Source organism: Camelina sativa, chromosome 10, assembly GCF_030686135.1.
Source record: "Camelina sativa cultivar CO46 ecotype springtype chromosome 10, ASM3068613v1".
Classification (NCBI taxonomy): domain Eukaryota; kingdom Viridiplantae; phylum Streptophyta; class Magnoliopsida; order Brassicales; family Brassicaceae; genus Camelina; species Camelina sativa.
Window position 1 is genome coordinate 9,071,952 of NC_141889.1, and position 25,200 is coordinate 9,097,151.

Genomic DNA, 25,200 nt, shown 5'->3' on the forward strand with positions numbered 1-25,200 from the left:
TTTCAAGATGTGACTGAGTCACCAACTTAGGATCATCGTGTTTCCTTTCCCCCAAGTAAAATATATAAACCCTATTGTTATTATCAGAAAAATAATGCATACATGAGAATGAGAAATTACAACAACAAAGTTCCTTACATATCTAAAACAGTTAAGACTACATACCGGGAACTCGGGGCAAATGGCGGCACAGGCTCATAATCTATAAGAAATTCATCCCCCATATCAGACATAGCTGGCGGAGCAGCCTCTGGAGAGAAAGCCAAATTTGATGCCTGAGGAGGATCTGCCTCGTGGGGGTGTTGTTCCAGAAAGTGCCATAGCAGCAATAAGAGAACTATCCATTTTCAGACATCTTTTCATTTATCAACGAAAGTGAAGATCCCCCTTGTGTTTATAGATAAACCCCCATAGTTTTAAACAAACTTTGGCTCCATAAATTAACACACACACTGATTGTATCTTGCAGTAAATAAACGTTGTAACTACTAACGAACAAGCACAATGAAAATGGGTGTATTGGCATGTGGCAGTTAGGCACAAGCTATATTTAGAATATAATTATGATAACTACCGTTACAACAGATACAAAAATTGAAATGTGATCACACGACATATGTGTTGGGGTGGCAGAGACCGAGCGAGAACATCAGAACACAATTTTCTATTTTGGTGAAATGAAACTTAAATGTTGATGGATAAGGATGGCACCTAGTAAAATTAGGCCACTGATTATGGTTGGCACCTAGCAGATGACTTCTCTTTAGCGAATAAGATCGTTGAAGGTGGTTTCGGGGTTGTCTACAAGGTAATCTCATCTTAATATACTCTGCATTGCTCTAATTCTTAACTCCAAATTAACTTCATACTAATTCTGTAATCAAATCCCATCAGGGTCGTCTTGGAGATGGGCAAGAGATAGCCGTGAAAAGGTTATCGATACATTCAGGACAAGGCAATGCAGAGTTTAAAACAAAAGTACTCTTAATGACCAAGCTGCAACACAAGAACCTTGTTAAACTCTTTGGTTTCTCCATCAAAGAATCTGAAATACTACTTGTCTATGAGTTTATCCCAAATACAAGTCTTGATCGGTTCTTGTTCGGTAAATATATACTCTCTCTTATTCGATATTTTCCTGCTTTCGAAAACTAGCGTTTCTCTGTTTCAGTTTCTTTCCCCCTATCTAATGAATGTAGATCCTATCAAGCAGAAAGCAACTAGACTGGGAGAAATCATCATAGGAATCTCCCAGGGATTGCTTTACCCTACACGAGTTTCCAATCATCCACCGTGATCTCAAATCCTCCAATGTGCTCTTAGATGAACAAATGCAACCAAAGATCTCAGATTTTGGAATGGCAAGACAATTCGATTTTGATATAACTCAAGCAATAACAAGACGAGTTGCTGGAACTTAGTAAAGTCTTAGCTTGCTACTCAAACACAAAAGAAACGGAACACACAGAATCAATCTCAATCTCTCTCATCTTTCTTGTTTCTGTAGTGGATATATGGCTCCAGAGTATGCAATGCATGCAATGGAAGATTCTCAGTGAAAACAGATGTATACAGCTTTGGAGTTCTTGTTCTTGAGATCATTACAGGTAAAAGGAACAGTGGATTAGGGCTTGGTGAAGGAACAGATCTCCCAACTTTTGTAAGTAACAACAACAAAGAACACACAAAACTCACAAAATTCCAAAGAGTAATGTTTTGCCTCTTTGTTGTTGCAGGCTTGGCAAAATTGGATTCAAGGAACATCAATGGATCTAATAGACTCTGTTCTTCTGAAATCTTACTCTAAACACACAATTAATGCAATGCCTAGAGATTGCTCTGTCATGTGTTCAAGAGAATCCTACCAAAAGACAAACAACGGATTCAGTTGTTTCAATGCTTAGATCTGATTCGGAGTCTCTCCAGCTCTCAAAGCCTTCACAGCCTGGTTTCTTCAGAAGATCACCGTCGTTTTCGATTTCTTTAAACGATGTTTCTCTCACAGATATGTCTGCCCGTTAAGAAGAGACAATTCAATATCAAAACCCTAAATTGACATTTGTTTATATAGAAATATTCTGCTAAAGTTTTGAACTTTATCAGTTGGGGCAAAAAATAAAGTTTAGGGCTTTTAAATACACGAACCTCGTTCCTTAGATTTTTCTTCTTCTTCTTCTTCTTCTTCTTCGTTTCTGTGACTATGGCAGCTACTCTTTGGAGATTATACTCTAAATCTGTACGTGGTTCTCTTCAAGGAATCTTTTTGAACAGACCCTTTATCCGGAAACAGCTTCTTCTTCCTTCGAGTTGTCAAAGTTTATCTTTTTCCTCAGATCATCAGTTGGGTTCTGCGTCTGCTGAGGTTTCTTCAAATGCAGGTGAGTTTAGTTTCCGGATTTCTAGCTTATATTCGAGTTCCGGCGCCACTCAGTTCGATAAACTTATTAGGGACACCAAATGTTTGTGGAAATGCGTCTGAGAACATGTGTTTTTTTATCTGTATTAGTTGAAAGTCTTCTCTGTTCGCTCTATGGACTATAGAAATAACCCAGAAGATGTATGAGTATACTGCTGCTTCATATGTTAAAAAGTTTTGAAGATATACAGAACCATGATGAGACAAGCTATAGCTAAAACTTATAAGCATAAAGATACATAAGTAAGACCTTCCATGATTTTTGATGAAGTTTGTAGCTTTTATTAAGATTGAATGTGTATAAAAATGATGCATCTTACTCTCTAAGATGCTATAATGTTGGAAGTTTTAGGATACTTGTATCTAGATGTTGAAACTGAATGTAAGTCTTGGGATTGATTGTTATCAATGATCAGCGACCAATGATGGTATCATAAGTGAAGGGTTCCTAAGATGGAGAAATGGAGGAGGGACATGTCACAGCTCGGCTGTAATTGATTCCTCGGCTTTGGTTGAGGTTGGTGCTGTAGTTCATGAAAAAGCGGTCTTAGGTGCAGAGGTTCATGTAGGATCTGGTACTGTGGTTGGACCATCAGTTAAAATCGGCCCTTCCACAAGAATCGGGTAACATTTCTTTTACATGTTTCGAATAGACCGTTGTTGTATTCAGCATCTTTGAAAGATTCTGTTTGCTGAGTTTCTTTTGTTCTATCCAGATATAATGTTTCAGTTAGCAACTGTAGTATTGGTGATTCATGTGTGATCCACAATGGAGTCTGCATAGGTCAAGATGGTATGAACCAAACTCACATAGATTATCTGAGGTCATAGGATTGAAGAGGTTTTGATTTGAGATTAGGTGTTTTAATTGCTCATTTTTTCTTTCTTTCAGGATTTGGTTTTTATGTTGATGAACATGGAAACATGCTGAAGAAGCCTCAAGTAATAATCCCCAATAGCATTTCCTGAATCTGAATCAATCAAGAATTTGCGGTCCATTACTCATTCTCGTTTCTTTCTTTCTTTGTCATCTTTAGACTTTAAACGTGAAGATAGGGAATCGTGTAGATATAGGAGCAAATACTTGCATTGATCGAGGCAGGTAACAGATCTGCATCTATTGACTAACTTCCATCAGTGCACTATGCGAAGTTTCATTAGCTCTGTATAACAACAAATTATGCAGCTGGAGAGATACAGTAATCGAAGATGATACTAAGATAGACAACTTAGTGCAGGTTTGGTCTCTTTTTTGTTTTTTGGCCTTTATAAATTGATTAAACAGTATCCATCATATGCTTAGTTTCTTTCTTGTTTTTTTTGGGCAGATTGGTCATAATGTGATCATAGGAAAATGTTGCTTGCTTTGTGGTCAAGTAGGCATCGCTGGTTCAGTAACGTACAAATCTGAACCCTTTTTGTTTCCATTGAAAGAAACAATTATTTGAAGTTTTTCAAGACTCAAAAAGTCAAAAAAACAAATCTGCAGAATTGGTGACTATGTGGCTTTAGGGGGACGAGCTGCTGTTCGAGACCATGTCTCCATTGTATCCAAGGTATAATAGGCTTCAACCGGTTTCAAAAAAAGCGGTTTTCGTGATGCGTTTTGGTTCACAAAAACTTCTTTTTTGTGTGTGTGTTTAGGTTCGACTCGCTGCTAATAGTTGTGTTACCAAAAACATCAGTGAGCCTGGGGATTTTGGAGGCTTTCCTGCTGTAAGTTAAATCTGCTTTATCTTTTTCAAGATCTTCAATTTTGTTGCGACATTTCATCAAGAATCAGTACCAATAACCGGAATTTACCGATATTCGACTAAAACAGAGTTGACAAAATGGTTTCCAAGAAATTAATATCAGAAATTTTGTTTTGACTTCAGGTTCCAATTAACGAATGGAGAAAGCAGATTGTTCGAGCTCAGATTTCGAACAAGAGAAGAACCTAAATTTATGTACTACTCAAATGTATTTGCATAATGTCATTTGTTAAAGTAGACTCATGTTAAAGTAAGAACACAATCAAACTAGTAACTTAGATGTAATAAACAATTATTTTTTTTACCTATGACCGGACTAAATCACTAAACAACGATTTAGAACTCAAACTAAAAAGCAATAATATCTGTATTATAAAATGTATAAAGTATTTGAGTTTCCTTTCTCGTGCCACATTAAGAGAACTTTGTGACGAAAATCCAAAAAAAAAAAAAATTACCCGAGATTTGATAACACAATCCAACGGTCACCATTCTAAATTGCTTTTGCCATATTAACAAAAACAAAGAAGGAAAAGAATTAGGACAGTGAAAAGAGAAGACAGAGATTAGTTTTGTTTAAAAATGTCTTGCATGATGATGGACTTGTTTTGTATTTTACGTCAAGACCAAGTAACTGGTTTTAAAACTTCAAAGTTAATAGTACAACAAAGTGTGAATTATTAAGGCTACACAATATAATTTGTCCTCCTCTCTATATGTATATTATATGAAGTTGGATATTTATTTATTTATTTTATTTGGTGTATTATTAGCATGGGACTATGCGTGGGTTGCATTATTCAGAAATTTCAAATGTATTTTTTGTGAGACAGCTTCTCTGCTACAATTCATTGGTATGAGTCACCTCTCTTAAGCAATCAAATGGTTTTTTCTTATATATTTCTCTAATCTCTTTCATGTATTGCTTGTCCACACCATGTTTATGTTTTCCTTTTATTGCATGGTTTTATGTAGCCACTAGTATTATATGCTTTCTGATAATTTCTCCAAATGTTAATAGTCTAGTACACTTAACAGATGTTTAGTTTTTATTCAGGTTCTATAAGAATACGATGTTATAACTGAATGAAGAATCTTATGTAAGTCAAATAAACCAACCCCTTCGGTATATATCACATCTTAATCGTTATAAGAAAATCGCGACTTATATATATTTTTGTATTTTCGGTCAAATTTGGGTTTACCGTGTAAGGTTACTGTCAGGTCTATCTTAACTTTGATTAAAGCTTGGTACGTACAACAAGCTTGACTGGATCAGTATGCATCCTAGATTTTCTTTTGACATAATAAGACAAAATCAATAAATCATAACAATCAATGTTATAAGCTTATAATATAAATAGAGGAGGCTCTTTTGCAAGTGAAATATGAACATCGCATACTAAATTGTTATAGGTTTAGTGATTTATACTAAATTGTTATATTGGTTTAGTGATATTTCATAGAGCTTGAATATTATAGATTCATGCGACTTAATCCTTTATTTAAAATATCGTTTATCAAAACACATAGTGTACTACGTTTTGATGTCTAGCTCCCTTTACACCTTGTAAATTGTAACTAAAGTAATTTGATTGTTTAATGATAATTACTTAATTATAGTGTAGTATAACTAGATATTTAGATTAATTTATTGCTGATATAATGCAAAATATATTAAAGCTTAGACTCAAACTCCTCAGTAAGGCCATTACCAAAAAAAAAAAAACTCCTCAGTAAGAGCCTAAGACGAATACTAATGAATCTGATCGAACTACCAAATCTCAAGCCACGCAGAATCTGTTCTTGACAACCTTGCAAACAAAGTATAATTTATACGATAAGATAACTTTTACCAGCACAATTTTTTTTTTTTAGTTTTCACAATTCTTTCTGAAAATATCTAACGTACAAACACCTTCTACTCTTCTAGATAATACAGTATATATTAATTATTATAGATTATTCTTCTTCAATTCTCATCAACACTCGATAACATATTTCATTATTTGTGATTTTTAAAAATATTTTTGGCATATATAGCTCGAGACCTCTCGCTGTCGCCTATGTCTCTCATTTTTGTTTTTCGGCCCATAAGACCCCAAAATGAACGAAGAAAATATCTTCAATATTGGTAAAACGATTTACAGATTTCGGTAATTCGTTTTCTCAGTTGCTTTTTGTAAATGTGATAATAATTCTTTGGCGTGAAGTAACACTGTGAATTAAGATTGAAAGAATATATATATATATATATATATATTATATATGCTTATAATTTCCTATTCTGGAAAACAAAAATTATTCCTTTTTTGGAAAACGAACGTATTAGGCTGCAAACAGATGATATGTATATGTATTAGATAACATGTTAAAATGATTTTTTTTTTGCAATTATTGATGATGTGCTGGTTCCTAGCTATATATTATACTAGTTTAAAGGGCAATTAGGTATGTAGTCTATTTTGATAATTCCAAAATAAATAAATAAATAAATCATTTTCTATCTAATAATTAGCACTTCCAAAAATTGCAGATAGTTTCGTTCTTAAATTGATGGAAATTTAAGTGGGGGGGGGGGGGGGGGGGGGGGGGGGGGGGGTGTTTTTAACATAAATGTTAATCACAATTTTACTAATGAATTGACGCAACTTAACTTTGTTAGCGTTGACCACAATCTTAAATTTTTTTGGTTAACACCACTGTGATTAAACTTTGTGGATGCGCTCATTAGTCATTAATTCCATGATAAGTTTCATAATCGTTGATAGATCTTCTTGCGCCGTGTCACAAACCAGATCTCAACCTTTTAAAAGAAGATTCAAAAAAAAAAAAACATATGAAACAGACAATAAAAAGAATGTATTTATGGAGTAAAGAGTAAAAAAATGAAAAGATATGTTATTTCCAAATTTCTCTATTTTCTACGTTTAAAAGTAAAATAATTGTGTTTGACTTAGTATTAAGTTTAGTTTTGCATAATTAAATACATACGAAACTCACCAAATGAATTGACAATTTTGAAATTACAACATGAAAATATTATAAAGGGAAGAAAGTTTTGGAGTCGAATGAAAAGAAAGGAAGAGTGCCTTCAGAAGCAAGCAGATCATAAAATAGGGAAGTTAGTTGCTTACCTTAATGATTTTATTTCATCGCATATTCCTCAAATGATAACCAACACCAAAAATTCTGATGTCATATTATTATATTAAGGTTCATTTAGAAATCCTAAACACTGATTAGAATCTAAACAATAATTTTGATCGTAGATAACAAACAAAATTCTATCTATACGTGGATAATTCAATCCCACAGAATATATCAGAACTATGATGGAATTTTGATTCTAACAAAAATCATACAAATGTAATATATTTTTGTTGTGGAAAAAAATAGTAGTTCGTATAATTAAATATACGCTTCTTCATATTTTTGTTAATATATTTTTACATTTCAAAAAACCCATATTATAAACCCATTTTTTAGTTTATCGTAGAGAGCAAGACAACACCAAGAACAAACACACACACACAAAAAAAAAAAAAAAGATCAGACGCACAATAAACTAACTTTAAATCAAAGGGTTTCAAATGATAACAACAAATAACATATTCTTTCGTTCATCTTCCATTCCACTAATTAAAAATCATAAACAACACACTGGAATCACATGATTACGAATAAGTAATCACTCATTAGTCTATCTCTTCTCTCTCGTGCGTGTTGAGTTGTGAGTTGTGTGACTTATCTTATGTGTAACATATAGTATATAAATAAAAAAGAGGCACCAACCCATTTAGAAAAAAATCGTCACATTCGTAAATAAAAGTGAAAAATAAAAAGCCTCTCTCCTTTCTTTCAGTTTCGACATTCCCCAGAATCTCTCTACCCTTTTTGTCTCCAACCCCCCCCCCCCCCCCCCCCCCAAAAAAAAAACCTTAATAAACCTTTCTTCTTCTTCTTCAAACAGAGCGCACTACAGAGACGTTCCCACTCTGTCTTAATCTCTCCTCTGTTTCAATTCCACACAGTAAGTTTCTTTATATGTCCTTTCTAGTTTCTAATCATTACACGTTTTGTTGTATAACACATATTTCAGTTTTTTTTATATGGCCTCTATTTCTTCATGATCATCATCATATCTCTGTTTCTCTTCTATAGTTTTGTTCCAATCAAAGACCGATGGAAACTGGTGGTGGAGCAGTTCCGGGTCAAGAATCCGGATCCGTAAACCCAGATGGGTTTGTGACGATCGATGTGGAGAGTTTCTCTCATGTCATGCACAAAGACTTCTCTTCTTCTAGTCCTAGAATTACTGTAAGTTTTGTTTAATTATCAGAAAATTCAGAAACACCTTTTGTGTTTATCCTTATTTGTTTGTTCTATTTTCTTCTCTGTTTCCGTTTTTTTTTTCCTTGGCTTTTGAGTATTTATTAATTTTGGTGAATGGTGAGAATTATGGAAGAATCGCCCATAACTCTAGACTCGTCGTTTTAATTTCTCTGCCCAGTTTTTTCGTCTCATTTAATATTTTTTTTTTCAAGTAAAGAAATTAAAGTAAACCCTAATAAAATGTTGACTTTTATGTGTCAGTTTTTTTTTAATATATTTTTTAATGTTTTCACTGCTTTGAAACTATTATTTATCAATCATCTCACGGATTGCTTCTCTGTTTCCTTTCTGATATTTTGGCATTTGGCATGAAGCTTCTCTTAGATATTTTAATTTCTTTTTTGGAGTCTTTCGAAGGGGTGAAAACACTCAATTATTGAGTTTTTTATTACGATAAAAAGAAAAATGAACTGATTAATAAATAAATAATAAAAGTTGCAGAGAAATGTATCGAGGAAAGGGTCTCCGAGAAGCAACAATAACGAGAGGAAACTCCAATTTGACGCAAATTGTAATGACAAGGAGACCTCATTCCCTCAGTCCCCACTTAGAGGTAAAAAAATTATAATATCATTCTTCTTCTATATCATCATTATACCAAAATTTAATACATGTCATATTCTTGGTTAATTATAGTATCATCTTCTTTCTCTATTGAAAATTTGAAATTACGATATATGGATACATTGTATTAACGTTTTTGACAAATTCATTTTTTCTAGAGCCCATGAGTGTACATTTTGTTTCTTTGCTTATTTTCTGGTACCATATAATAGTATCTAATGGCCCTAACAGATTCTTGAAATAAATTCGGTTTGGGCTTATCTGCAACTCTGAGTAATATAAAAAAAATCTTAAACTTTACAAAAATAATATGGGTGTTTACGATGGAAACAAATATCTTTTAGATTTTTTCATAATGCATTATGAATTATTTTTCTTTTATTGAGGGTAGATATTCTCTCTTGGATAGGTTTTATCTTCACGAATTGCTTTTGAGTATTTTTATCGTTAATGCAAGAAGGTTTGGTTTGCCTAATCTAAGTTAAGTAGAATATTATTATTAATAACATATTTTAATTTCAGTGATTTATTTTCTTCTTTGAAAGGTATACAGTAGACAGGGTTAGGTAGGATTTAGTTTATGTGACCAACCCATGCGTTTTTAGCTGTAAACCTTAACGTTAGGTTGATACATTGGTTTATATAAAAGTTGAAAGTCTCCATTTATCTTATACTAACTAACTTTTCACGTCATGCTTGCAATCTATGCACGTCGTCACGTTACATGTACATATGTACAAGTTCAACAACTAGGGAAAACTCTAGTGTTTATCTCTTTCTTGATTATTATTTGGAATATGTATATATATAAAAGTAGTTATTTGTGTTAGCAACATATAGCTTTATGCATACCACAAACTAACCAATATTCCAACTTTTGATTCTCCTGCACCAGTGCAACGCATGCACTCATACTATTATTAATTTTGGCAAACAATAACTAATGACTACGTTATGATTCAATTTTATTTGTCTCTCCAAATAAAGAAAAAGGAATCATTATTCTTTTTTTTTTAAAATTAAAGCTTTGTGGTATGGCATTTTGATGAGTTGTAGGTTCAAGCACGCCGGAAAAGCCGAACACCGTGGGGACCATAGATCATGCAGGCACGGCCACAACCGCAGCCACTGCTGCTGTTTCAGCCTCGCCGCTTCATCAAATCACCATAACTACGGCTGCCCCTGCCGCCGGAAATATGATCACCGACCAAAATAGAGAAAGAAGGTTCGGTTTCTCGAGGAAATCAAGTTTTAAACGCTCTCACACGTCTTGGATGCTTGATCCAAAGAAAATCGTCCTCTTGTTTGCAACTTTGTAAGTATACTTACAACACTTCCTTTAATCTCATCATGATTTACCTCTTTATAATTAAATTATGAAAACTAAAGTGTTCAAAAATAGAAGACTCAAAATGCATAGATCTATTAACTAATTACTTGAAAATAAACCAATCTTTTATTTTATAGCAATTACCTTGTTACGTACATTCAAAGGTTAGGATTGCATATGTAAATCAATCAATTAATTTATTGAGTCAGTATTGGTGTTATCATGAAGATCTTACCATATTGCAAATCATAATTTTATCATTAAATTAGAAATTCTGCATTACTAGTTTAATACGTATCCATATATTAAATTATCATATAAGTCGTGCACGACATGCTACTGAAAGTCGAAAGTATCTATCAGATCATTTAATACGTAAAGTTGTTTTCCACGTAATATATTGATGTAGTGTTAAACTTAAATTTTTTTGTGACAGGTCAAGCATGGGATCAATCTTGTTAATCATATTCACACTCTCGATCAGCAAGTCTAATCCCGGAGATATGCCGCTAGACTAAATAGTAAATACAATAAAGAGCATATATATATAGTATCGACCGACCTAAGTTTGTGGCTGTAGAACATGCCAGAATCTCACCGACCTACTACATATGAGGAGATGTATCAGAGCTCAGAACAATACAAAAAAAAATATGAAGAGGGTAAGGTTGTGAGACAATAATAGTTATATTTTGTCTGATTTTTTCTAAAGAAAATATGACCCAAAAAAAAAAGTAAGAAAGAGAAAGTGGGAAGTGGGCGCACACGAGATCATATGGCAAAGAAAAGCTTAAGACAAGAGTTTATGACTATTGTGACAAAGACAGAATCGTTTCTTCTGTTCTTATAAATTCTTTTTTTTTCTGTTTCTAAAATTTTATTTTTTCGAGTATGTGTTTTGATTTCCTTGTATTTCTTTGTGTATATATCAATTTTCGTGAGCGATTTTTGTTTTTGGTTAATTTTTTTCAAATATATAAATTATGATATGAGTCATGTTATTATGACATTTTTCAAGTAAATCTTTCGTTTTGATAGAAGTTAACTAGATCAATATTCTCGGTTAGGAGAGCTACTAATTCCATAACAGCTCCATTTGTCGAGTCATTCATAAACAACTGGATTTATAATATTATATCACATTTTTTCCATATACAGGTACTTCAAGATTTTATGGTTAGTTATTACTACTTTTTTGAAAGACTAGAAAAAATCAAACTTGGGTTACATATGGTCATATGGACCATCTTAGTAATTAGAGAACCTACACTAGCGTGGGGGAATAAATGTAACCACATGCTATTCACCTAAGCTATTATACCATATTTAGGTTTCACAAGTGTTTGTATCATAAAGTACATCACCACACTATCATCGGCTAAATTGCACAATATTACGTGCCATGCCAATTATATAACTCGTTTTGAATTTTGCTGCTATATCAACCAAAGCTGACACATGGTTTTTAAAAAAGTTTGATGTTGAAATATTGCCAAACAAGTCCAAAACTCCCATAAAAGCATGTGGCGTAGATTCTAGAGTATGAATTGTGGTATGCATTTGGGGGATAGAGATCATTGAAGACTTGCAGCTGTTGATCACAATATAGGTGGTACAAAAATCAGAGTTGTTTTAGAAGAATTTTTATTTATATATAGTACGATTTAGTCGCTTTGTTGTTGTCTCTTTAAGTTTTAACTATGAAGTCTATAATCGTATCATTGCTCAAACCACACCTAGCTACAAATTATTTACTAACCAGCAGACTGCTCAAACTAAGCTGTTGCAATTGCTTCTAGTATTCATATCACTAATATTAATCTCTAACATTCATATAATCCAGTGCGTCACATGTCATGTAGCGGCCAGTGAGGGCCGTAGCCCGTAGGCATGCTTTTTGATACTTTATACGCGGGGAAAAAAAATCACTCAATTCTCTCCAACTTGGGCTACCATATAAATTCAATATTTGTATGGATTTTAGCTTTGACCCAATAATATGGTCATGTAAAAACTAAAAAGGTGCTGATTATATTGGGCTTAACAAAAGAGTTTTGATCAATTTATAGTTGCTCTATATATTCATCATCCACATTAATTTAAATCCTCTTCCGATAAATAATTAGTAGCTTTTAGAGATGCGAGGCATTGCTCGATTGCTTTGTCTCTCGTCGTAAAGCCTCAAAATCACTGCCGCAGTTTCCTCAATCGCACTCTCTGTCACTTCTGCAAAACAAAACAACTCATAAAAATTCAAAAACATTTTATCAAAACGTTATTAAACTTTTCATCATATATAATAATCGTCTTACCAATCACTAGCCATGTAGGATTCTCTGCAAAAATTCTCTTGGCAAGCTCAAGCTCTTCTTTAACAGAACTCAACTCAGAATACTTAGTCTTATAACTCGAACCAAGTCCAAGACTCTTAGCTCTAGCCTCTCTTATCCCTTGCAACACGACCGGATTAATCATCAGACCAAAAACCATTCTCGGGTCGATCTCAAACAGAGTCTTGGGAAGTTCCACACCGTTAACGATCGGTACATTAGACACTTTGTAACCCTTTTGAGCTAAGTAAGTCGAGAGTGGTGTCTTCTCTGTCCTAGAGACACCTACAAGAACAATGTCTGCTTTCTCAAGATTCTCAGGCAAGGCACCGTCATCGTGTTTGATAGTGAATTCGATTGCTTCGATTCTTTTGAAGTAGTCTTCGTTGAGAGATGAGTGTGTGACGCTACGTGAGATACCGGAAGGGTTAGTGCCTAAGTGAGATGAGATTGAGTCTGTGATTGGTCCGAGGATTTCTAGTGATGGGATACACCATAGCTTGCAAGCTCTCATTGCTGCTTCTGCCATTGATGGATCAGCTAAAGTGTAGATTACCATTGCTCCTTCACTTGCTGCTTGCTTTATGATCTCCATTAATGAGAAATCTTCAAAATAAAAATTACAAATAGATTTAATTTCGGTTTATAGATAACCGAATCGATTGAGGTTCGGTTAAGAAGAAAACCGAATTAATTAAGTAAGTAACATTAAAATACCAACATCTTCAGCTAGAATTAATAGATCGTACCATTTAATTCGATCGGTTTAAAGTTCGGTTTTTTAAAATTGAGCGAACTAAAAAAATCTTAACCGGTTGGATTTCGGTTCGGTTTAGCTGAAAATTGAAATTTTGAGACAAGGGAAAGATGAATTGTCAAGAATACCCCTGAGAAGAGATGTGTGTTAACGGGACAGCCACGGTCGACCAAGCAGTAATCGAATTGGCCCAAAGCAGCGTTAACGGCGTGTTCCGCCGTCCATCCAGTTCCGTCAGAGACTATGTAAATCGACTTCGCCGCCGTCATATCCGTCTCGTTATCTCCGTTACTTGATAATGATGATGACACGTCACTGTCCACTTGTGTCGAAACATCAGACCGATTCGAACTTTCGATCGGACGCATAGGACCGGTCGTGCTGTTTGAATTATCATTAATCGTACGGTCCAGCTTCGCTCCGGACCTTAAGGTTCGTGCTCTGTTCCAGCGATTCAGCTGGGAGCTGAATTTTCGAGGCTTCCGTTCCGAGCCAGGTTCGGAGGTGTTTAAGGAAACCGAATCCGAACCTGCAGGTTTGGAATTTGAGTTGAGACTGGACGAGATGATCGGTGGTGGACGTCCCTGCAACTTCATCGCCGAGAGAAGAGCCATTTCTTTATTTTATTTTTATTTTTATTTTTTTCCTTATTTTTTCTAACAAATTATCGTGACCCTTCCTTCGCTTAATAATATCTTCTAAAATTTATTGGAAATTTGGTGATATATACATATATATATATATATATTTTCGTAGGATTCTATTTTATTTTCTCTATATTATTTCTTTAAGTGTTTTTTTGCGCAAGCTCGAATTGGTTAAACCAACTTTTAACAAATTCTCGGTTTAATCTTTTAGATTATATAGATTTGGTATATATTTTTCTTAATCGGATTGAGTAGTACTGTCTAATGTATGATACAACTTCGATTTCATAATATTCATGTTTCAGTTTTATCGCATAAAAAACTTACTCAACCGAATTAAGCTCCGGTTTAAGTTTAAAGAATCGGTTTTCATATCGATTTGACAATCAGGTAGGAACAAAATATTGTTTTAAGAAATAAAAATTATTTAAAAAAAAAAAATACTAACAAATCATAGAAGCTAAAATAAAATTTGGCTATATATTAATAGAGAGGATTAAGGAACCTAGGGAGACCAACTTTAAAACCAAGCTTCTTAACATCTTCTTGAACTTGTTGTCTGAATTCTCTGAAGCTGAAGTTTCTGTAAGTAGGGTAATCACTTGAACACTCTATAACGGAGTCGTATGATGGACATAGAAAATACGCTGTTGAGAATCTCTCCACCGTCGGATTCGTCATCACACGGTGTTCCACACTTTTGTACATGCCATTGCTCCATGCCTAATAAAAACATATATACAATTAGAGATTTTGAAAGAAAACTAAGTTGTAAGCTCAGGGTAACTCTTAGTTTAGACTTAGTTACCTGAAATAAGTCACCAATATTGATGATGAGGGCTCTAGGGTTCGGTTTAACGGCGATCCATCTATCGTCTTTGATGAGTTGGAGTCCACCGACTTGATCTTGATACAAGATTGTGAGGAAATCACTGTCCGTGTGTGGCATTAACCCGTACACCTCCGATGGTTTCGGACAAGGTGGATAACGGTTCATCCTTAGATAACATGTATTTCTCACACAGTTTTCTTTGAAGTAATCTGATTTTTGTCCTGATTTTTCTGCAAGAACCTCTGCCAATAGATATGCTAGAGCCTCCGATTCCGAAGCAAATTTCTCCATTATTGAGCTGTGATACCAAAGGTAAAAAAGTTATGACATGATCCATAAAGGTGAAATGTATAATAGGTAGAAAAGTCATTCTTATAAAAAATCATTAGAATTATGTAAGTTATATAGTATTTTTAAAGATGCCATATGATTATGTGATTTAATGGTAGAAAATAGTAGAATCCACAACTATAATTTGTTAGCTATCGTTCAAAAATCTTGTGTAAAGGATGTACGTTCAGGTGCATGTTACATGACACAAACAGAGACGGGTGAAGAAGGAAACGGGGTGAAGTTCATATGTAAAGAAATAAAATGGCAGAAAGTTTGTGAGACATGTGATGTGAGTTATAGCAATAAAAATAAAATATATATTTTTGAATATAGCAATAAAAATAAAACGGTTTTAGTGTCTTAATAAAATCACCCCCAGCCGAATAATCTTAAAATTCCGTTCTCTAGCATGTTAAAGAATTTGAAGTTGGCGAAATCGTACTAATACGAACCAAAGTATTAATATTAACATTAGAGCTAGCTAAGAGTTTAGTTAAAATAACTAACATTATATCATTCTTTAGCAAAAAGAATTTATGTTAAGATTAATTTATATATAATTCAAATACATAATACTTTTTCTTGGAAGTCTTAATACATAATATTTTATTCATTGTATTGCGCATGCCAACTTGCTATCTAGAAATTTAGACTTATTCAGAAATAGTATAAAATTTGGAAAACATAGAAACGCATGAGAGATGGAGAATAAAAGCTTTGACCCAATGGCCAACAACTTTATTTCCCTGTAATTTTTATTATTACTTTTTGAATTTTTTAATTCATAATAAATATCCAAAACTATTAATTAAATATAGATGACAAAACTCTATTATATGCTTCAAAACTACCAAATTCTAAATTAAAAATTGTGTGTGTCTCCCATGTTCCTAATCTTTGACTATTTAATGTCTGCAAATCGTGTTACTTATAGTCAAAACACTTGACATTAATTAAGATTATCAATATAATTCATCATCAATCATCGAAACAGTAGGTTAGTATAATCTAACTGAAATAGAACTTAAAACAAAAAGGTTAAGTTGCATTTTAATTTCCATCTTGTTATTGGGATTATTCTGCAATTAATCTGCACATATCTTTTCAATAGTTTACATATTAAATTATAAATAATAATTAAATTAATTCCAAGTAAAATTTTAAACTGATAACAATATTTGTGTACCTGAGAATAGTGAGGTCCTTGTTGTCTGAAATATCTGTCATGGGAACATGAAATGCTTCTGACCAAGAAAGCTGCCGGAGACAAGTGGCTGACGGCGTTCCCCACCGGTAACTCCCGGCGGAGAATTTCTCCGACTTACTTTTCTTGCCAAATGGCTCTCTAAAAACCCTAACTTGCTCTTGTCTCATCTTCTCTAACACGTCCATTGACATTCCATGGTTTATCACTTGAAAAAATCCCCACTCCCTTGAAGCTCTCGCAATTTCTTCCTTACATTTCTCTCTATCCTTTTCGGCTCCATTGATGAGACGGCTGACGTCAATCACCGGAAGCTCCACCTCTTCGACGACGGCCGTGACAGAGAAGCTCATGGGTATATCGGGAACATTTTGTTCTGTGTTTGTGATCTGATTATACAAAAGGGTGTTGTATATTTCGTTGAGTGGTGGATCCATGAGAATTACTTAGAGAGATCAATGAAGCAGAAGAAGAAGAAGAAGAATCTAGAAGAAGAGTGAGATTTTGAGAAAATTATGGGAAGTGAAGGTTATCAAAATACGTGTTGTGATGAGAGACACAATTCTTACATTTATATAGACGTCCACCGATATGCATATATGCATATATACATTCGAGTGCAATTTGTTTACATTTTGATTTTTAGTATACCATGTTGATGATAAATATATATATATATAAAAAACAAATATTGTTTGCCGCCCGTTGACATTGCTAATTACTCACCACTAATTATATTCATTAAGTGAGTAATCATCATTTGTATATTAACCACATTCTTTTGCAACGTCTAAATGAGTAAAATTTTGGGTTAAAAAATATAATATTTTGAGTAGCAATAATAGTTGGAAAGTGGATGGTTTACTAATCCAAATAGAATTATACTTTTAAGATCGTACTCTAGTTTTATTTTCCAGTATCATAATGTATATGTCATATATTTGTAACAGATGTAGAATTTTAAATACAAAAACCTAGGAAAAATACGATATGGGTAATGTGTATATATGTATATATATATATATATATATATATGGTGGACAAGATACGATAATGGGGATTAATGAATTTGGTATTATTAGAATAAATTAAGTTGGGGCTGTCTTGGAGAACATGATGTTGTTTCATATTCAAAGGTTTGAATATTTGCTTGTCTGGACACCGTCCTTTGTTTCTCATGTTTTTCACTTTCTTCTATGTTGTACTGTTTTATTTATACTATATTTTTTTATTTTAATTATTTCTTAATTATTATTATCAATTACTATTAAAGTATTAATCAGAAAACTAATCAACGATTTCTGCTTCGTTGGATAAGAACCAGTTATATAAAAAACATTATGTTGCGTTTGCGTTAATTAGTACGTCATGTATTATTTTAAAGGCGGTAGTAAAATAAGAGAACTTATTATGGAAGCAAGGAGAAGCTTGGGGCCCAAGATAAAGAAACACGACGACTTTTACTTTCCTTTCTCATCTATACCGCACTGTAATAACTTGATTGCAACGGACTACAGCTTTACTTACACCTACATAGTTATTTATTTATTTCACTGAGATTAATTCTTTATATAAAATATTATTTATTTCACTAAGATTACTAGTGATATCAGTGTCAAGTCCTATTTTAAAAATCTCCGCCTAACACCGATTACACCCCATAAAATCGCTAGACTCACCATTTTCGCCTCGAGTAATGACTAATTCCCGCCTAACATCGATTATCCGATTATACCGTTTAATCCGATTAATTCCCGCTTAATTTGGAATATACCGATTATTTTTGGAGTCAAATATAAATCAAATATATATATTTTTGTTATTTAAACATTTAAATTAAGAGTTTATGATGTTTTACAATAACTAATGTACAAACTTTTAATTAAAATCATCATTTTTTTTCTTAAAATTACGTTTTTATGTGTTTACCGTAGTTTTAAAGACAATATTATAGATTTATATTTTATTTGATATTTTTTTCACATAAACATAATTATACATATATTTAGTACTATATATTTTTAATTTACTATTAATTTAATAAAATAACTCTAAAACTAGTCCTCGATTAATTCCCGTTTAATCTCCGATTTTCTCGCTAGGCACTAGGCCCACCCCAACTACCCGACTAGCACCTAACGATTTCTAAAACAGGGATGCCAAACTTCACACCATAATAATTTATTCTATACAAACCAGAATCCAAAACAACGTACACTAAAAGTTGTAAACAGTTTACTCTTTTGCGTATCTTTGACAAACACAGTAAATGCATGCAATTATATACAAAATGGGTGTGTCACTATAAATATAAAAATAAGTTGCATTTTCTTTTTCCGATTTTGATATCTTTAAGAAAAGTAACATTGGCTTTTAAAACTTTTAACAAAAAAAACAAAAAAAAAATCGAAAAACTCATCGGCTTTTGGATAAAGATATATAGGGTGCACCGACCAAGCGTATATATATAGTAAAGAAGTGTAAATAATCTACTAAAATAGTAATGGATAACTCAAAAGCGTTTTACAGATCATATATTTTTTTCTTTGTCAATGCGTTTACAGATATCATATTGCCGTAAATGTTGCTTTGCTAACATAGTACTAACATTTATCCCCAAAAAATGTGTGTTTCAAGTTCAACTACACTAAGAGAAGGTAAAAGAAATAAGATCGTGCGTGGAAAATATCAACATGTTCCGGATCTGCTCCAAATGCTGAGACACAAAGTTGAATTTATTTTCACTTGTTTTTCCTTTTGAATTGTATTGTCATCAATATTTATTGAAAATTATATTGTAATCAATATTTTTGTACATTTGAACTGCATATATGCATTTTTTCAACTCGTACTTTTAACTATATAACAACAACACCATCTACTACACCACCAAACTTATTCTATTGTTATCAGCCGTTTTTCTCTCCCAGGCCCAATCCTCGAGAGAGTTAGTAGAAATATGATACTATCTATTAACCAGATCTCAACCACCAAAAAGTACTAACTACAAGCTATTACCCACTAGTTAAAAGCATGAAGAATTTGAATTCTTGTGTAACGGCTGCAACCTCCAGTAGATATCCCTGGCGAACCTCCTAATATTGGCCGATACTTGGATTCTTTCGACTCACATCATCAAAATTGGTAATCTCTAGCTCCTTTGCTTTCTTTATCTAACCCTTGTAACCTTTGGAAACCTTGAAACCTTGCTTTTGAAACCGATTGCTTCTATTCTAAACATTGGTGAGACCTGCTAATCCTGAGAAGTAAATCCTTAATCACTCTTTTACGGCTAAACAAACCAGAAACCCCTGAAAATGAGCAGAAACATACCTTACCGCCTAAAAGGAAAAGGAATAGACCAGGGCTTTGCCCCACCACCACGGAAGCGTATCCGAGCCCCAGATCTTGACACTTCAGATCTCATAGTTGCCAATGCCCTCACGTTAATGGGGAGACTCACTAACCCGGCTGCTCAACGTCTATGGTCACTTTTCCCCTTCCTTTCTAACCGTTGGAATCTACGAGGAACAGCAACAGGAGCTGACCTTGGCAAAGGCTGCTTCCAATTTACCTTCGAATATGAGGAAGATATGCAAAAAGTTCTTGATAACATACCATATTTCTTTGACCAATGGATGATAATTCTACAGAAATGGGAACCTGTTATATCTGAATCTTTCCTGCCTATGATACCTTTCTGGATAGAACTGCAAGGACTCCCAAAACATTACTGGCAACCAGCTATGTTACAAACGATGGCAGAGGAACTTGGAGAATTCTTAGATCTGGAGATTACCTCAACATCTGTCAAAGTTAAAGTCCTCATCAACGGCTTGCAACCACTAACAAAAGAAACTGTGGTGGAATTTGCTAATGGAAATGAGGCAATGGTGTACCTGGAGTACAAGAACCTCAGGAACCACTGTTTACACTGCAACCGACTTACTCATGATAAAAAAGATTGTCCGGGACTGGCCACAACACCTGAAACGAAGCACAAATCCACATCTCAATCTGAACCAACAGCCTCAAAACCTGCGTCAAGGAACTATTACACGCCTGAGGACAACTTTACAACACCAAGAGAAGCTCTGGGAGTAAATGAACCAAGAAGTTTACCTGATCAGGAGTATAACCACAAGTGGAGACTAGGTCCAACAACCACCCACACATCTCCCATCGCAGATCCCCTGTAAGAACTCACGACCGGCACACCAGATCCTACCAACGAGATAAAAGACAAGGATGGTCTCAATGAGGATATGATAACTATCCTAGAAGCCAAAATCTGGAGTGGCATGAAAAACCTACCTCCTCTGTGCGAACTAGTCATGAGGCATCCTTCTCCTCTAGACCTCGACGTCCGCCTCTGGAAAGATCAGTTACTAGCCCAGAACCGAACACACCCCCACCAAGACAAGCAATATCAAGAGAGCAAATACTGAACGACCTCACGGAAGTTACAGTCCAGTACACGTCCTGTGTGGACCAAACTGAAAGTGCTGCTAGGAAAATGCGAGTTATACAAGGGGAGAGTAGAAACCTGATGGCTAACACGGCTGATAGCATCCTTGCAGCATCTGAAAGCCCAGATCCTGGATCTCTACAACTGATACCCTCACCAGTACAGGGTAGTCCTTCTCCAAAGGAGATCCCAAATGAAATACGATCTAGTCAACTCGCAAAAGAAGGGGAAAACCAAAAGAGAGGTCGAGGGAGACCACCGTTAGCAAAAGGAACAACAAAACCCAACACAACTCTGAGGGGAGTTAAGTCGCAAAAACGAACTTTTACTTCAGGGTCCCCAAAGAAAGCAGTGAAAACAAATACTGGGAAATCTGATGGCATGGGAGGACCTAATAAAGTTAAAGATCCAAAAAAAAGAGACTCTCACAATGAGGCTGGAACTTCAAGAACTGGAAAAGCAAAAACCTCAAAGACAACAAATCCCCAAATTACCTTGATTCCGGCTAGTAAAATGAAAATGGTAGATTTTCCGAATCCGCCAACTCCTCCTCCTTAAGAGTTCTGAGCTGGAACTGTTGTGAGTTGAGGAATCCCATAACAGGCTAGCGACTTAGGGAGATCAAGAGAAATATTTCCCCGAATATACTATTCCTCATGGAGACACACAACTCATCAGAATTTGTGCTCTAACACCTGGACTAGATGAACTACTCCTCGTCCTTCTTAGTTCCCTCTTCTGCAACCTCTGCTGGTGGACTTGCCCTGTTTTGGAAACCAAATGTTGAAATAGAAATCCTTCAGTCAAGCAAAAACTTTATTAATACAAAGATCACAACTAAGGGTAAAACTTTCCACTCTACCTTTGTGTATGGAGAACCGGACCTTTCCAAACGCTCTCTTATTTGGAACCAGATCCAGGATATTGCTACTTGTAGAAGTGGTTCGTGGTTTCTCACTGGGGACTTTAATGATATCATTAATGACACGGAAAAGGTAGGTGGTCTACCAAGAACTGAAGGCTCCTTTACTGCGCTAAGGTCATTTATGTCAATATGTGACCTCTATGATTTAAAACATACGGGGTGTTTTCTATCTTGTAGAGGGAAAAGACATACCCATTTGGTCTGCTGTCGACTGGATAGAGCTATGTCCAACAGTGAATGGATAGTAGAATTCCCCTCGAGTCGCAGTGAATACCTGAGGTTTGAAGGATCTGATCATTGCCCTCTAGTTACCTCCTTTGAACCTATCAAAAAGCGAAGAAAGAGTTTATTCAGATATGATAGGAGATTAAAGGATAATGAGGAAGTGCGAAACTTGATTCTTGACACATGGGCATCATTACCTGCGAGTACAGTCAACGAACGTATTAGTGTGTGCCGCCATGCAATAATCACCTGGAGCAAAGAACAACATGAAAACAGTCAAAAAGAAATCAATGAATTGCGAGAGAAACTGGAAGAAAGCATGAATGCTAGTTCATATAACCAAGAGGAAATTTCTCTCATCAACAAAAAACTCTTACCTGCTTATAAACAGGAGGAAGCTTTCTGGCAACAACAGAGCAGACAACTCTGGTTGACTCTGGGAGATAAAAATACAGGGTACTTCCACACTGCTACAAAAGGAAGAAGAGCAATTAATAATATCTCTGTAATAGAATCAGCAATGGGAGCACCAGTATTCGAGGAGAAGGAAATAGTAAAAGCTATCACTGACTATTTCCAGCAAATTTTTACTTCTCAGACAGGAGATAGGAAGAATGTTGTATTAGAAGCTCTCAAACCTTGCATATCCACCCAAGACAATGAAACACTAACCAGAATGCTAACCACAGAGGAAATTTAAAATGCATGCTTTGCCATTCACCCGGACAAAACACCAGGTCCTCATGGATTCTCAGCCAGTTTCTTCCAATCAAACTGGAGATCAGTGGGAACAGAAATAGTTTCAGAAATCCAAGCTTTCTTTGTCTCCGGTATACTACCTAAACACATAAACCACACACATGTTAGACTCATACCCAAAATACCAAGTCCACAAAAGGTTTCGGATTACAGGCCAATAGCTTTATGCTCCGTGTATTACAAGATTATCTCAAAAATCTTGACAAAGAGATTACAACCGATCCTACATACCTGTATCTCAGAAAACCAGTCGGCTTTTGTCCCTAATAGAGCAATATCGGACAATGTGCTGATCACCCATGAAACTCTGCAATACCTGAAAACATCAAATGCAAAAGTGAGAGTATCCATGGCAGTAAAGACTGATATGAGCAAAGCATATGACATGTTAGAATGGGACTTCATTGAAGCAGTACTTAACAGAATGGGTTTTCATAAACATTTGACCCAATGGATCATGCAATGCATTACCTCAGTATCTTACTCCTATCTGATCAATGGCCAAGCATTAGGCTCTGTGGTACCAACAAGAGGTATTAGACAGGTAGACCCTCTCTCTCCCTATATCTTCATTCTATGCAGTGAAGTTCTCTCAGGGTTATGCAATAAGGCACAAGATCAAGGCAGCCTCCCTGGCATCAGAGTGGCAAAAGAGAGCCCACGAGTCAATCACTTACTCTTTGCTGACGATACGATGTTCTTCTGCAGAACGGATCACAAGAGTTGCTCCAAGCTAAAATCGATCCTACAAAAATATGAGGCAGCATCAGGTCAGAAGATTAATATTGATAAATCATCTATCACCTTTGCAAATAACACAACTGCAAAAACTAAAGCAAGAGTCAAGAGAGAACTAGGTATTACAAAAGAAGGTGGTCAGGGAAAATACCTGGGTCTCCCTGAGCTATTTGGACACAAGAAGAAAGACCTTTTCACTCAAATTGTGGACCGTATCCAGCAAAGAGCAATTAGCTGGTCCTCAAGATTCCTTTCGTCAGCAGGTAAACTGACCCTCCTCAAATCAGTTCTTGCATCAATGCCTACCTATACCATAACGTGCTTCAAGTTACCGAACGCCCTATGTAAAAGGATTCAATAAGACCTTACTACATTTTGGTGGGACTCTAACACGGGCAAGAAGAAGATGTGTTGGATTTCATGGAGAAGAATGACTAGATCCTTCAAACAAGGTGGGCTAGGGTTGAGAGACATCAAGACTTTTAATGACTCCCTACTCGCTAAACTCAGTTGGCGGATACTTACAAACCAGGAGTGTCTACTGTCCAGGATGCTGATGGGAAAGTATTGTAAAGGTACCTCATTATTAGACTGCTCTGTATCAGCCTCTGCATCCCACGGATGGAGAGGGATCTGCCTGGGGAAAGACCTGTTAAAACGGAAACTGGGTCGTCTAATAGGCAATGGTGAAACTACACCGATCTGGTACAACCCCTGGATCTCATTATCTTCTCCGCTATGTCCTGTAGGACCACCTACTGAAGCCTCAAGTAAACTAAATGTTGCGGATCTACTATTGCCAACATCTGGTGAATGGAATATGCCCTTAATCATAGAATTGCTACCAGCATATGAGGAGGACATCCTGAAAATCAGACCAAGCAAAACAGGAGCAACCGATAAATGGGCCTGGTTACCAACAACATCAGGCGTCTACACAGCTAAATCTGGCTACTATGAGACCCTACAATTTAGAGAAAGAGGTGATCTGCCCTTGATTCCACCCCTTGCTACTGACTTCAATTGGACCTCAACAATCTGGGGACTTAAAACTTCTCCCAAACTTAAGATGTTCTGTGGAAACTCGCACAAGAGGCTTTACCTGTGGTTACTAAACTTGTGCAGAAACACATCAACCTGAACCCGGATTGTCCTCACTGTGGAGCAGAGGAATCAACGCTGCACCTGTTCTTCCAATGCCCGTTTGCGGTTCGCCTGTGGAATCTAGCCCCTCTATCCAACCCCTTTGTGCCAGAGGAAATATTCTCGACAAAAGCTGGTTTAACCTTAGTTAACAAGATGCTATGTCTTCCTCCCACAAGAGTTGTTTTTGGACCGTTGGCACCATGGATCTTATGGTCCCTATGGACAACGCAAAACCGCTTGCTCTTCAATAGAGAACACACCTCAATATCCGATGTGTTAACCATGGCCATTTTACGAGGGCGAGAATGGCAAGAGGCACAATACAGAGTGGTGAAAGAACCTATCAAACCCTGAATTGCCCACCAGAATCCAAACCG

General features: G+C 35.4%; 4 protein-coding genes, 1 long non-coding RNA gene and 1 pseudogene across 8 annotated transcripts; 3 read left to right on the forward strand and 3 right to left on the reverse strand.

Moving 5' to 3' along the window:
- Nucleotides 1–1,351: 1,351 nt before the first annotated feature.
- On the reverse strand, nt 1,352–2,408 carry LOC104718208 (uncharacterized). The gene is made up of 2 exons (XR_756361.2): nt 2,146–2,408; nt 1,352–2,011 (listed from the first exon to the last, which is right to left on the reverse strand). It is a non-coding gene; the product is annotated as an uncharacterized LOC104718208 (long non-coding RNA).
- LOC104718207 (putative UDP-3-O-acylglucosamine N-acyltransferase 2, mitochondrial) lies at nt 2,106–4,476 on the forward strand. Of its 2 annotated transcripts, none has more exons than XM_010435903.3 (10): nt 2,106–2,378; nt 2,860–3,040; nt 3,133–3,209; nt 3,309–3,358; nt 3,454–3,518; nt 3,603–3,654; nt 3,745–3,815; nt 3,906–3,972; nt 4,061–4,132; nt 4,294–4,476. In XM_010435903.3, exons 1-10 carry the CDS (start codon nt 2,201–2,203, stop codon nt 4,357–4,359), a joined length of 879 nt encoding a protein of 292 aa, XP_010434205.1. In that variant the 5' UTR covers nt 2,106–2,200; the 3' UTR covers nt 4,360–4,476. The 2 variants fall into 2 exon arrangements, with proteins under 2 accessions (XP_010434205.1, XP_010434204.1); XM_010435902.3 differs by having other exon boundaries at nt 2,201–2,378; nt 2,833–3,040.
- Nucleotides 4,477–7,650: 3,174 nt separating this feature from the next.
- On the forward strand, nt 7,651–11,496 carry LOC104718209 (uncharacterized). 2 transcript variants are annotated; one of them, XM_010435905.3, is made up of 5 exons: nt 7,651–8,203; nt 8,335–8,490; nt 9,001–9,118; nt 10,186–10,444; nt 10,896–11,496. In XM_010435905.3, exons 2-5 carry the CDS (start codon nt 8,356–8,358, stop codon nt 10,975–10,977), a joined length of 594 nt encoding a protein of 197 aa, XP_010434207.1. In that variant the 5' UTR covers nt 7,651–8,203; nt 8,335–8,355; the 3' UTR covers nt 10,978–11,496. The 2 variants fall into 2 exon arrangements, with proteins under 2 accessions (XP_010434207.1, XP_010434208.1); XM_010435906.3 differs by having other exon boundaries at nt 7,775–8,203; nt 9,007–9,118.
- Nucleotides 11,497–12,467: 971 nt separating this feature from the next.
- On the reverse strand, nt 12,468–14,628 carry LOC104718210 (pyruvate, phosphate dikinase regulatory protein 1, chloroplastic). Of its 2 annotated transcripts, none has more exons than XM_010435907.3 (3): nt 13,674–14,628; nt 12,772–13,401; nt 12,468–12,685 (listed from the first exon to the last, which is right to left on the reverse strand). In XM_010435907.3, exons 1-3 carry the CDS (start codon nt 14,158–14,160, stop codon nt 12,582–12,584), a joined length of 1,221 nt encoding a protein of 406 aa, XP_010434209.2. In that variant the 5' UTR covers nt 14,161–14,628; the 3' UTR covers nt 12,468–12,581. The 2 variants fall into 2 exon arrangements, with proteins under 2 accessions (XP_010434209.2, XP_087325453.1); XM_087469327.1 differs by having other exon boundaries at nt 12,772–13,395; nt 13,675–14,242.
- LOC104718211 (gibberellin 2-beta-dioxygenase 8-like) lies at nt 14,547–17,131 on the reverse strand. The gene is made up of 3 exons (XM_010435908.2): nt 16,545–17,131; nt 15,002–15,323; nt 14,547–14,916 (listed from the first exon to the last, which is right to left on the reverse strand). Exons 1-3 carry the CDS (start codon nt 16,997–16,999, stop codon nt 14,677–14,679), a joined length of 1,017 nt encoding a protein of 338 aa, XP_010434210.1. The 5' UTR covers nt 17,000–17,131; the 3' UTR covers nt 14,547–14,676.
- A 2,748-nt stretch (nt 17,132–19,879) lies between these two features.
- LOC147935924 (uncharacterized) lies at nt 19,880–25,177 on the forward strand (annotated as a pseudogene).
- The last annotated feature ends 23 nt before the right edge of the window (nt 25,178–25,200 follow it).